Source organism: Centropristis striata, chromosome 21 (assembly GCF_030273125.1).
Source record: "Centropristis striata isolate RG_2023a ecotype Rhode Island chromosome 21, C.striata_1.0, whole genome shotgun sequence".
NCBI classification, from domain to species: Eukaryota; Metazoa; Chordata; class Actinopteri; order Perciformes; family Serranidae; genus Centropristis; species Centropristis striata.
In genome coordinates this window covers 10,863,601-10,877,324 of record NC_081537.1, presented here as the reverse complement: position 1 = coordinate 10,877,324, position 13,724 = coordinate 10,863,601, and the positions used below count along the sequence as shown (strand labels likewise).

General features: G+C 43.1%; 2 protein-coding genes across 4 annotated transcripts; one reads left to right on the top strand and one right to left on the bottom strand.

The window, feature by feature from the left end:
- Window positions 1-14: 14 nt before the first annotated feature.
- znf646 (zinc finger protein 646) lies at window positions 15-10,304 on the bottom strand. Of its 3 annotated transcripts, none has more exons than XM_059324316.1 (4): window positions 10,210-10,304; window positions 5,776-8,596; window positions 4,466-5,545; window positions 15-3,434 (listed from the first exon to the last, which is right to left on the bottom strand). In XM_059324316.1, exons 2-4 carry the CDS (start codon window positions 8,379-8,381, stop codon window positions 2,540-2,542), a joined length of 4,581 nt encoding a protein of 1,526 aa, XP_059180299.1. In that variant the 5' UTR covers window positions 8,382-8,596; window positions 10,210-10,304; the 3' UTR covers window positions 15-2,539. The 3 variants fall into 3 exon arrangements, with proteins under 3 accessions (XP_059180299.1, XP_059180300.1, XP_059180298.1); XM_059324317.1 differs by lacking the exon at window positions 10,210-10,304 and adding an exon at window positions 9,875-10,172; XM_059324315.1 differs by lacking the exon at window positions 10,210-10,304 and adding an exon at window positions 9,329-9,461.
- On the top strand, window positions 9,500-12,977 carry znf668 (zinc finger protein 668). The gene is made up of 2 exons (XM_059324318.1): window positions 9,500-10,026; window positions 10,596-12,977. Exon 2 carries the CDS (start codon window positions 10,604-10,606, stop codon window positions 12,593-12,595), a length of 1,992 nt encoding a protein of 663 aa, XP_059180301.1. The 5' UTR covers window positions 9,500-10,026; window positions 10,596-10,603; the 3' UTR covers window positions 12,596-12,977.
- The last annotated feature ends 747 nt before the right edge of the window (window positions 12,978-13,724 follow it).

Below are 13,724 nucleotides of genomic sequence, written 5' to 3'. Positions count from 1 at the left end.
AGGGCTTCCATGAGGTATTTCATACTTCTGACCAGTGCCAAACATACATGAAATGTAATGTATAAGGCAAAAAGAAAATTTCAGATTGTTAAAAAACAAAACAAAGGCCATGTGTTCTCTTTTGCAGGATTTCTGGTTTGTGAAGAGAAACCATTTAAGAAACAACAGGCACGTTAGACAACTTGGCAAAAAAATAACCCAGAGAATCAAGTCTAGTCCACACGTATACGGGTATTCTTGAAAACACAAAAAACAAAAACTGATGTTTGTGAAAAACTCTCCGTCTGAATTAACACACAAAAACGCAAGTGATGCACTGTAAAGAGCATACCAAACAAACAGTTGGCCAATCACAAAAAGATGATGATGTTGGTCAATGAACACTGAATTTTTTAACATTTTCACCCTGGAAAATGTTCCGTTTTTGAGTGACCTACAAAGTAGGACAGTGTATTGACAATACGTTTCATAATGGAAGGGTTATGATTCAATTTAGCGCCATATATTTTGATTTTTTAAATCTAATTTGCGGTAAATTGTCATAGTATAAAGAACACACCACTTTATGAATAAAATTGATAGTTTTTCTGAATCAAAACGGTATCACTAAACATAACATTGCCACACTCAAATGTAATGATATTCTCCTATACCCCTACTAATCTCACAAAGCTAGACCTTTAGGTTTGGCTCCAACCATTATCAGTCTGAAAAGGGGAAATTGTTGTTCAGCTTGTTTGTATTTCTTTAAAATCAATCACAACCTTCTCGGGCAGTGCTAAGCCCTGAATTGTAGCAACATTGCTTCTGCAAAATAGATGGCAGAAGTGGAGGAGAATTCTGTCTCACATTGGCAGCTAATGGGAGACTACACCTCTACTGAAAGACAGTTTGTGTGGTTGAAAGAATAAAACGCATAGCTAAAAAATAAAACGCATGTACGTGTGTACAAGGTCTCAATAATTGCACATTTTTCATAAAACAAAGTGGTTCATGAACTGGACAGTGAGGATGAAACTGGTTAATCTTCGTGAATCCATAAAAACTTGGTATGTTTGTTGTAATACTTGTGCTTGGCAGAAATTAGGGCGTTTTTGGCCACATATTGAAAATAAATAGTCATTCCGTTTGATTCATATAAGCATTTGTGAGGAAAGAAAATTCATGGAGACAAAAAGGAACCGCTTTCACCTCACTGTTGCAAAACGTGCGTTATCAACCGCTTTAAGACATCTTTTACCAGTTTTAGGTGGAGATTCACAAATCAAGATAGATCTAAAATAAAAAAGATCTAACCATGTAACAAACAATATAAAATAAACATTGTGATTTACAGTATATAACAAGTACAGCAAGAGGTTTTGTTCACATTTAACTGCTACAATTGACTTACATTTTAGGCACTGGCACTTCAACATCACTGATGCTTCTCAAAGGTTCGAGATGGGTCATAATTCAACAGCATGCACTGCATGAGGAGCTGCAACTAACTGTTGGAGTGACTTCCGTTACATGAGCTAAATTATAAGTGTTGAAATGGCACATGTGGAAATAAAATGCTCAGTTCAGAAACTGATTATCTACAATGTTTTACACATCAGGTGTGTTCCTTTTGAAGGGTTACCCTGAGTGCTGCCAATAATGCTTGGCTCATTCATTCCTGCCAGTTGTAACTGAGAACTAATAAGCAAATACAAATCAACTGATGATGTTCCTTACAGGCTACATGAGTTTCAGAAGACAGGTTTTTTTGTTTTGTTTTTACAACATTCTTAAAAAGTTTTTTTCTAATAAAATATGCACAGAAGATAACAGGAATAAATCAATAAATACATCCATTTTTAGCATACAATGTCACTCAACGTGAATATTATTAGCGTACAACTATTTAATTGATAATATGAGTTCAGTAAATCACTTTGCCACTGACCTTTGGACACACCCAGAGGTATTTGACTTAATAACAACAGGCTTGCCCTATGTGAGATCCAAAAGGAAAGTGTGCAGTCCTCCAAAACTGACGGCAAAGCTAACAAAAGGATTCAGAGATAAATATAGTTTGTATATTTTGTTTTCTAAGGTACTTACAGAGGCACTGAACACAATGACATATAGCAAGAGAGGAGAGATCACCGTTAGAACAGTACTGTCTTACAAAAACTTGTGATCAGTGTTAATTTTCTTACATGGACCTGGGCTGCACTTTTCTATTCACTTTGGTTGGTTGTTTTTGTCATTGAGGAATAAGCGGCGACTCATATTTTCATCAGCCAGGGCACCCTGTATTCTGGGATCCTGTGGAAAACATTCAGGCCTCACTAAAAGCTGACCGATAAATCCTATGGAGACTTTTGAATGCAGTCATTATCTGTTGTAGAGGTAAGACTGGAAGTCAGTAATGAAATGTCTTCAAAGAAGCTTCTGCCAGGACCAAAGAGCACTTTCTGAAAAAAATACTGTTTTACAATTATTGATAGAGGGCAAAATAACAGATAAATAAGGAGGACTGCCTGTCCTCTTCTCTTTTACGCTCTGGACTTCAAAGGAAAGACCCCATGTCTAAGTCCATGAACGAGTTAGCATCCATGCTAAAAGAGGAGTCATAGGTCTGGGTGTTCTGGTGCATCTTCTGATGGTGCCGCAGGTTGGATTTGCTGGAAAAGCTCTTGTCGCACAGCAGGCAGGCAAAGGGCTTCTCTTTGGTGTGGATTCGTCGGTGACATATGAGCTGAGTGGACACGCGGAACGCCTTACCACACTCCAGGCACTGGTAGCGCTTGGGTTCTGTGTGAATGCGCCGGTGGTTCTTTAGAGCCATCAGGTTGGTGAACTCCTTCTGGCAGACGGAGCAGAAGAAGGAGCCCGTCTTGTGGCTGTTCTTGTGGTTGAGGAGGGAGCCGGCGTGGCGGTAGGTGCGGCCGCAGTGATCACAGACGTGGCTCTTCTCTTCCGTACCGGCAGACTCGTTACTCTCCTGTGAATTGGTGATGCTTCCTGAAATGTGAGACAAAGGCGGTGGAACCGGCTTGTGCATCCCGTCCATCCCCATGGTCTGATTTATTCCTGAGTCCCAGCAGATGTTGTTATCCACAGGTTCATCCACGCCATGTTGATAGGGGTCCTGAGCCCTGTGCTGCAGGTCCTGGTGCTGCTGGTAGCTGGCTGTGGTGGGAAAGCTCTGCTGGCAGGGGCTGCAGACCAGAGACCGGTCCTTCGAGTGCACCTCCATGTGGCTCTGCAGGTGTGCGACCAGACAGAAAGTTTTGCCGCACTCGGGGCAGCAGTGACGCCTCATCTGAGAGTGTATCTGTAGAGTGAGAGGATCAGGAAATGTCTGGAGACACAAGGTACAGTGGTGGAGGTCTTCGGAGTGTGACTTTTTATGGTTGAGGAGAGAGCCGGCGTGGCGATAGGAGCGCCCACACAGGTCACACCTGCAGCAGGGATATTTTCATGTTCAATGCCTGATATTACACAATTTGACTTCCAAAATAAAAGCATGGATGTTTGAAGCTGATATCAATACATTAAAAGTCCAAGTTGACCAAGTAAAAAAAAACAAAAAAAAACCTGTTTTGTCAGGGTAAAAAAAAGGAAACCACAGTTTGGCAACCAAATATAAAAATTTTTAATCATGAAATCATGTGCATCATACTCAGAGAGCAGTATGTAATAAAACGCATAACTAAAATAAAAAATAAAAATATTTTGGCCACATTCACACATCAATACAGCACCTTATGACACCAATAATCTAAAATAAGAAATTTCAGGGGCCCATTAGTTTAAAAACATATTTGTCTTTCTTTTGCTTTGATGTTTTCCATTGAGAACAGTCAGTCTTTCTGTGGGTGTCAGAAGAAAAAGGAAATGCAGACCCTTCTTTTGCCCATAACTCTGTTAGGGATTGCTAAAATAATATAATTCAATGGGGGAAATCGATTAATTATTTCTGTATGAATCTCTTTCGAGTATGACTTCAATATTGAACAATCAAAAACAAAGTGTGATCTCCAACTTTACAATCCCTGCAGCACAAATTGGTTTGACTTCTGTCATATTTTGATCAAATAAAAAGAGTTCTAAGAAAAACAAAATTATTTCAACTTTCACTTAAATTCTTTCCATAGTGAGCCTTTTTTTTTTTTTAATCCTCCTTCACACACTTACTCCCATGTTTCATCTTTGATAACATTGATCTCCAGACCTCACTTTTCTCTTTTACCCTTTGATTAGAGGGATGAAGTATTATAAACAAGATAGTTACTTAGCAGGATAAATTCCAGTAGAAAAAAAAACTTTCAGTAAACTTATCTTTTACATTTTATACTACAGTTTCTGACGAATTATCAGCCATCAGATTGATCTGTGATAAGCTGGACAAATAATCATCAAGGTCAGGACGGCTTAGTTGAATAAAACCACCCCAATGATGGCCAACAGACAAAACAAGAGAGAAACTCACATGAAGCACTTGTCTCCCCTCTCTGACTGCTGGACTCCGGCTCTCGGGGAGTTCTCCTGACCTCTGCGGCAGCGGTGCCTCTTCAGCCCGGACCTGCCCTGGAAGCTCTTCCCACATGCAGGACAGCTGAAGTGACTCGCCACCCTGTTGTGGACCTTCTGGTGGTTGTGCAGGATGCTGGCCAGGCGGAAGGCCTTTCCACATGTGAGACACACATACTTTTTCTTCTGTGTGTGGATGCGGGTGTGATTGCGTAAAGCCATGGGGTTGGTGAAGGGCTTAGAGCAGAAGGTGCAACTGAAGTGTCCTTTCTTGTGGGTGTTCTTGTGGTTCAGGAGTGAGCCAGCGTGGCGGTAGCTGCGATTACATATGTTGCAGGTGAAAGGTCGCTCCTCTTTATTTGGAGATGTATTTGTTTGTGCATCACCACTGCCTGACGGTCCATCACAGGTGTGGGCTGTCATTTGGTCAAGAGAGAGAAACGCCTGCTTACATTCTTTACACTTAAAGGTTCTAGATTTTAGGCTCCTCCTGGTTCCGACCTCATCCTTTCTGAGGCCTGCACAACTGTGGGCTAATAGCTGCTTCTTTCCCCTAAAGCCTTTTCCACAATTTTGGCAAGAATGCCTTTTATATGCAAAGTGGGTTCGCAAGTGGTTCTTCATTGCTAGTTGATTGGAGTAAGTGTTGTTACAAACTGAACAGTAATATTCACCTGTTTTATGGGAGTTTCTGTGGTTGACCAGACTTCCTGCGTGGCGATATGTACGTCCACACTGGTCACAGGCGAAAGGCCGTTGTTCACCTGTGTCCTCTGATTTGACAGAGGTCTCACATTTTGTTTGTGTTCTCTTCCCTTCAGTCAGCTGCTTGCAGCGTCTAGAGGGGGTTAAAGACTGGTTGGCGTTTGAAGTTACGGACTGCATTCCTCCATCTGACTTGGTCCCATTCATCTGCATAAGGGCCTGGATCTGGTTGTTGAGATCCTGGATTTTGGCTTGGTTCTCTTTGTGCCTTCTCAGGTGAATCAGCAGCTGCTTCTGAATTTTGAAGGCCTTCCCACACTCATGACAAGTATGCCTGGGGGAAGAGACGAAGCATATGGTTAATTCTGTGTTTGCAAAACAGTGTGCCATGATGACAAAACACATCTGCTATGTAAAAAAAACAGAAATTCCACATGCATCTCTTAGCTTTTTTGGGTTTAACAATTATTCATAGTATCTAACATGCATCAACAGTTTGCAACATGAGTGAAAATTGTAAGAATTTAACATGTGTGAATTATATGTATTTTTGCAATAACTGACCTCTTGATATCAAAGTGGGACCTCTGATGGTTTTTCAGAGCCAACAGGTTGTAGAAGCGCTTCTGGCAGACGAGGCATCTGAATACACCTGTTTTGTGGGACTTTTTGTGGTTAAGGAGGGAGCCAGCATGTCTGTATGAACGCCCGCACTGATCACACTTGAACTGACGATCTCCGCTGTCGACAGATTCTTTGACGTGACCTGTATCTTCATGCTCGGCAACATCTTCAACATCTTTCATTTCCTCTTTAGCATGTTTCAACTCATTGGTCCTCTCAGCTGTGCAACCATGGTTCTCAAGATGATGGTAGCTGCTGCAGAAAATACCGCAGCTGCCACAGATGATACTCTCTGCTTCCTCCTTGCCTCCAGACACATCACTGGTGTTCATGTGTAAATGATTTACATTGTCTCCTTGGTCCTTGTTGTGTAGAAGCTGATGAGTGATTAAGTCCTGCCTATTGGCGAAACTTTCCCCACATGTGCTACAGATCATCATCATCTCTCCAAGCTCTTCGTCTTTCACTTCTTCATGAGAGGACATGGAGGAAGGCCCTGAGCTTGCAGGAGTACCATGGGACTGTGTGTGCCCCCGGAGATGGCTCCTGAGAGCCCTCATGCTGGTGTAGCTATTTCCACATAGAGAGCACTGATAAAGATCTCCATCATCATCCTCCTCGTCAGCGTTATCACCTTCTCTGCCACCATTTAGCTGATCACTGCTCATATTGTCATGGAAGTTCTGTTCAAAGTAACTTTGGTTGTGGCTACCGTTCAGACCATGGAACTCTACATTACTCCCTGGATTAAAAACTGCACAGTGACCATTACTGTCCTGGAAATGTATATTACTATCATAGTCACTGCTAGTAGTGTCATGTTGCTGCTGTAGCAGTGGGCAACTGTGAGACTTAATCCCTGCAATATCAGCAAAAGTCTCACCACAATCTGCACACATGTGCCTCTGCATCAGGTGTTCATTGTGAGGTAGATGCACAGTCATATCCTGGGAAAAGTCCTGATTAAACTGCTCATGGTACATAGCTCCATTGCTGTGGTCAACTCCATTTTCCTCATCTATATCAAGCACAGGATGAGTGTGATCCTCCTCCTTGTCTTGAGAGGAGAAGCAGCCCTGTTGGTTATCCAGAGTCAAAGGTTCTGAGGAGAGCCAGTCTCCCTCAGCGTTGGGGCCAAAAGAGGACGACTGAGCTTTGTGGAGACGAAGATGACTTTTGAGGGCTGCCAGGTGAGGATAGCTCTTTCTGCAAATGGAACAATTGTAAATCCCGACCTGATGTGACCTTTTGTGGTTGATGAGGCTCCCAGAGTGCCGGTAGCTTTTACCGCAGATGTGACACTTGAAGGGACGATCGGCAGAGTCTACAGTTGAAGTCTCTTCCATTTCGGTTGCATTGTCAGTGTTTTGAGTGTGTGTCAGGACAGGATTGAGAATACTTGTGTCTATGATTTGGGGTTCTCCCTGAGTACTATTGGAAGGTGGTGTTTGATTGTTAGAGCAGTCAGAGTACACATGCCCGTTACTTTGTATCTGCTCCTGTGGTGGATCAAAGCCTCCGTGATTATCTACGGATGATACTGAGGGAACGTTATTTACAGGAGATGCATAAAAATTTGACTCAGGCGAAGCAATACTGTTGTCGTATGATACATTGTGGCTCTCTGACAAGGTGTCTTGATGCCCAAATGACAGAGAAGACGAGTTATGCATTTGGATGTGTTCCTGGAACTCTTCATCATTGGGGAATAGTACCTGACATAAATGGCAAAAATTTACAGTAGCATCCTGGCTCTGAGGTGAAAACTGGTCCAGTGGTGCGCCAGTGTACGACTCGCGCATGGAGTCAGTATCTGTCCCGCTTCTTGTCTTGTGAGATCTCTGGTGGCTGTAGAGGGCAGCCATGTTATTGAAAAGTTTGAAACACACTGTGCACTCAAACATTCCCACTTGATGAGTCTTTTTATGATTGGTCAGGCTTCGGTGGTGTATGTATGATTTGTCACACACGTCACATCTGAATGGTCTATTTGCTGCATCATCAGAGGTCTCAGATTGTGCATTATAAACTACGTCCGTCATGTCATGAGTTGGACTATTTTCTGTAGAGATTCCAACACTGGCTGACTGCTCACTGAGATGATGTGGGTGATCATTTTCAACTTCATCTGTGGGATATTCTATGTCTACCTTCCTATATGACCGATCCTTTACTCGCCTGGCAAGATGAACCCGCTCATGTGTAGCCAGCTGTGTTGCCAGACGAAAAGCTTTCCCACATTCGACACAGGAATACTTTTTCTGTGAAGTATGGCTCCGGAGATGACTCTTCAGGGCCGAAGCATTAGAGTTTTCTTTACCACAGATGTTACATTGAAAAGACCCCACTTGGTGAGTCTTTTTGTGGTTAGTTAGGCTACCAGCATGCCTGTAACCACGTCCACATTCATCACATTTAAATTTTCGTTCGTCCTCGTGTTGACTGTGAGCATCCATGTGCTCAAGCAGACTGGGCATACTGGGACATACCATGCCACATTGTTTGCAAGGGAAACCTGTTGTCCTGCCAGGATCTTGCACTGCCATTACAAGATAGCAATTGAGTTAAGTGCACCAGCCACAGGGTGTATGAATATGCAGGAGGGAAATGCATTAGATGCCCTTATTGTCCTTATACAAAGATGATCATTCTTTTCAATAAGGTCCAAGGAGTATCCAGAAAGGTAACATGGCAGATGTTATAAACCAGTTGTGCACAATTGGGAGAGTGACTTCAATTTAGGAGAAGCAAGCAAATGAAGCTGTTGAAGACAGAAGAGATGCAAATTAGAGCTGTGGTGAATACATTGTCAGTATTATACTATAAACAGTGTTTTAGTTTAAGCAATGAGTTGTGTATACAACACAGGAAGCCACACATTATTCCAAAAGATATTAACCTATTCTTTAAACGACAAACAACAAAAACTGCCAACTCAACCTGTGCATCACACCAATATCAGTTGTGGAAACAATGAATATCTCGTCATTCTTTTGCTTTACATTTAAATTTAAATCTGTAAAAGTCAATAAATATAAGGAAAGAAACTGCCAGGGTGTGTTAGTTTGAGAGCTATAAGTGCAGGCATCATGGGCAGACGTATTAAGTTGAATGCACTTAGCTAGAAACGGCAGCTACCTAACAGGTTTAGCTTACATATGTGCTCTGCACCAGCAGGCTAACTGAACTAGCTTGCTAACAGTATGTCAATAAACCGGGAAACGCCTCTCTCTGTAGATTTATTGCCCCTGCAAACACAAAATGTATCCGATATTATAAACAAAACCAGAATGAACATACTCGCCATCTTGGGGTTATACATAAAAGCGGACAGGTTATACACGGTTATATTTGTATAACGAAACAGTGGACAAACGTTAGCGCACTCGCAGCTAGCCTCATCCTGGCTAGCTAAACAAACATTGCACCAAAAAGCCAAGAAGTCGTTTTAAATGCGGAATCACAACAGCAGCAAATGCGTCAAATTAAATACCTGCATGAGTATTGATTCAATGCCAGCCTCCGACCATATGTTTTCATTCATTATTTAAAAAACGTTATTTTTGTGTAAAGGGCAACCCCCTTTTTTCCAATTGTCTTTTTTTCTTCCATCCCCGTTTCCACATTGCTCTTGTTGCTAGGGAACAGGAAATGTGCAGCAGAGAAATACTTCCCCTCTTGGAACAAAGTGACCACATAGGCTAAAAGTAGAGTTAATTCAAACTGTGGCGTTAAGGAAATCAAAAAGGAAGCATTAAAATCGAATAAAAATAACTTTAATCTTCATCTTATTATTATGCGGCTGGTCAAACACCTCACAAAGGTTATTCTGACAGCTAGCCAGGTTAGCTTACGTAGCTAGCTTCGTCGTTGACTTATGAGCGTTGTGAATTATCTTCGTTTTAGCGGGTTTTCTTTACGACAAAAAACATGCTCACTTTATTAGAACTGTGACATTTTACGAGTGGGGGTTAAAACATTTATTAAGTGTCTTATCTTGATATTTTTTTACAAATACACGTATTAAAATGTTGCACACTTGGCTTGCCGAGAGGTTTCGTCATCATGGTCCTAGAGCCGTCCCCCAGCCTGCAGCCAGCCAGCAGCTCTACTGTGTCTCACAGGACATCCAGCCGGGTACCGAGGCGCTTTTCCAGGCTTTATCCACCCGCTATTAATGTCCTGATTCCGGTAAGAAACACCTTTGTTTCTCCAATGCACAAAAGGCAGCTAATACAAGCTAAATATACCCCATATAATCACGGCCATGATGATGATACTGTCGAGTGAATTGCGGCAGCCGGTCCTAAAGCCAGCCATTTTGAGTTCGTTAAAGTGTTTAGCGAGAGAGAGCTAGCGAAAATGCATACGTACATATCGTATCCGGTTGTTAACACCAGCGCACTGACTCGTGATCTTTGATCCTTGTCTCCGGTCGGGCACATGTCAGTCATTCAGACACAGTGATCTCTGTCATTGCATCGCCAACTTCCTCTGGCATCAAAGCGGTTAGCTTATTGTCCCTGAGGTCCTAATGCCAGCCATTTTGTGATTTAATGCACACCCACATATTTCTGTTATTAAGCTATTATACAAATCATTTTCTGGTCCACTGTCACTGACGATCTGCTCCCCTAATTCATATCTGTCAGGGGCTTAACCCAGATATCTGGGGGACATTTTCCAATCTAATTTCCATGTGATTCTATTGATATGTTTATTTACAAAATTATTAAAATTTCTATATAATGTCTTTGCAGATATAAAGATGGCCTCTCCTCAGCCTGGCAGCCCACCTCTTGCAGAGCAGTACACCCCTCCTGCACCGGACGAAGAGAGCCAACAACAAGAGGACGATCTGGTGAGAGATCAGCCTGCAAAAAAACGTGGCAGAGGCAGGCCTCCAAAATCCAAACCATCCTTCAAATGCTCTGCATGCACAGAGGCTTTCAGGAGTCTGTCAGCTCTGCGGAGCCACAAGCTTGCAGCACACATAAAGGACCGTCCGCAGCAACACTCATGTTCTCAGTGTACTAAAACGTTCTCGAGCAAAGCTCAACTCTCAAAGCACGAGCGCACTCACTCGGCCCAGCGCCCCTTCCAGTGCCCCGACTGTCACAAGGCTTACAAGACACCCACAGAGCTGCGCAACCACAGCCGCTCTCACACTGGGGAGAAACCATTCGTATGCACAGAGTGCGGCAAGGCCTTTATGCAAGCTATATGCCTGAGGATCCATATGACACAGCACAGTGGAGAACGTCCTTACTCTTGCCGCCAGTGCTCTAAGAGCTACCCCACCTTGTCTAAACTGAAGGTCCACATGCGCTCTCACACCGGAGAAAAGCCATACTTCTGTGCTGAGTGCGGTAAGAGTTTTGCCGACCCCTCTGTCTTCCGGAAACACAGAAGGAACCACCAAGGCCACCGGCCGTACGCTTGTGATGAGTGTGGGAAAACGTACACAGAGCTGAAGGATCTAAAAAACCACGAGCGCTCCCACACTGGAGAAAAACCATACCTGTGCTCAGACTGCGGCAAAGCATTCTCCCGCTCCTCCTCTCTGGCCTGCCATCAGCGTATTCACTCCCAAAACAAACCCTACCAGTGCGAGCAGTGTGGTAAAGGTTTCACCCAGCTCTCCTCCTACCAGTCTCATCTGCGCACTCACTCTGGGGAGAAGCCGTTCCTCTGCCCGCAGTGTGGCAAGATGTTTTCTGACCCTTCCAGTTTCCGCCGCCACCAGCGAGCCCACTTGGGTTTCAAGCCATATCCCTGCGACAAATGCTCCAAGAGGTTCCGGCAGCCGGCCGACCTGGCCGTGCATGAGCGCGTTCACTCAGGAGAGCGGCCTTACAAATGCCAGAGCTGCGACAAAGCCTTCGTGGCATCCTGGGATCTGCGGCGCCACATGCTCGTCCACACGGGTCTGAGGCCCTTTTCTTGCACAGAGTGTGACAAGTCATTCGCCGAGCGCTCCAGCCTCAACAAACACCGGCGTGTGCACTCTGGAGAGAGGCCTTTCAAATGTGAAGAGTGTTTGAAGTCGTTCGTGGTGTCCTCAAGCCTGCGCAAACATGAAAGGACTCATCTAGCTGAGCAGTCTGAGCAGCAGCAACAACAACAACAACAACAACAACAACCACCGGAGACGGAGGCCGGGTCAGCCTCAGGCTTTACTGCCCACACGACTCTTCCACAGTTCTCCTGTACTCACTGTGATGCTACATTTGGAAGCTGGGATGAAGTTCAGACACATGAAAATCTTCACTCTATAGACTCTAGCCCTCTGACTGTTACCAAAATCGTGCCCATGGGCTCACACGTCTGTGAAACCTGCCAGGCAGAGTTTGCACAGCTGGCGGACTTGCAGGAGCACGAGAAGCAGCATCCCAAGCCGAGGCCTCATGTCTGCAACAGCTGCGGCAAAGGCTTCCTCAACAAATCTGGACTGCGTAAACACCAGAAGATCCACTCCACCAGCAAACCCCACAGCTGCCCCCACTGTGGCAAAGCTTTCCTGTTTGCTGCCTACCTTCGCAAGCACTTACGGACTCACGCAGACGCCGCCCCGGCCGCAACACAACTGGGTGACATAAACATTATTCATACCGATCCACTCCCCTCCCCTCCACCCCCCAGTGAGGTGTCCCCCTCCACTGTCGAACCCAGCACCATCTCCCTGACAGTCCCAGTGACTGTGCCTGTGACTGCTTTTCCGGCTCTGCCAGAGTACTTGGTCAAAGAAGAGGGACTTTAAGCTCGTTTTTATGTTACTCCACAAATATTTAGCCAGTGGCCTTAAATCTTTTTTAGATAATGGGTCTGTTGAAGTGTTATTTTTCAAGAAACTTTTTCAAAAAAGCTCAAAATAGAGTCTCCTTCATGTAAATTGTCACCGTTTTGCATTGCTATGACATATATATGTAAAGATGTAACGTATGTTCATGTTTTTAAATATATACTGTACTATAAGTAGCGTACTATAAAAAGATCTTATCTGGTGTAATCTCTTCATAAAAATGTGGTGTTTTGCAAACATGTAAGCTGATCACTTAAGATGTTGTGATTTCAGGTAAATGTCTTTTATATTTATGCTTTTTAAATTACAGACTGTCTTAAAATCTTTGAAGAAAACACAACCATTTGTACCTGTTTGACTGTGTAATTATCAGAATCATCCAATATTAAAAAAAAATGTGTTGAGTTAAACAAAAGTGAGACATTGGCATTACAATTGGACAAATTACATTTTATATCAATAATAAAATGTGTAACGTGTAAAAAAAAAAAAAAAAAAGGAACTGGTTCCTACTGTGTATTTCCTGTGCATGAGCGTGTTAAATGTTGCTTATAAAAGCACATCATGTGGTGTGAAACTGCAACACATATGGATGACAGTGACATTTCTAGAAACTGTAAATTGCTGCATGCAAAGCGACAGTACTCTGTCAAGAGACTGCGGCTCTGAAAGGTGACCTCTGTCACTATTACACAATCTGATCCCACTAATTACACCTAATGTTCCTTGACATACATTAAGAACCGCTTCTTACGTACATTCAGGTGTATATATTTGCCGTGACATTTTAGTTTTCATGCTTGATGCTTAAATGTGTCATTAAAGCTTTCTTCTGTGTCTGCACAGTGAGCTGCATCCCATTTAAAGATGGAAGAAATCCTCCATTGAACAGGCGAGAGTGAAACACTACAAGACAAAATCTTTAGATTCTTTTTCAATCTTAACAAAAGTTCAAAAGTGGTTCACAGATGGCAGACAAGCCAACATTAAGAAGTGTAGACCATGAAAACCAAAGAAAAAGACAAAATAAATTAAAAATTTGAGACCGATGTAATAAAATACATTTAAAAACTATAATTCTTCTATA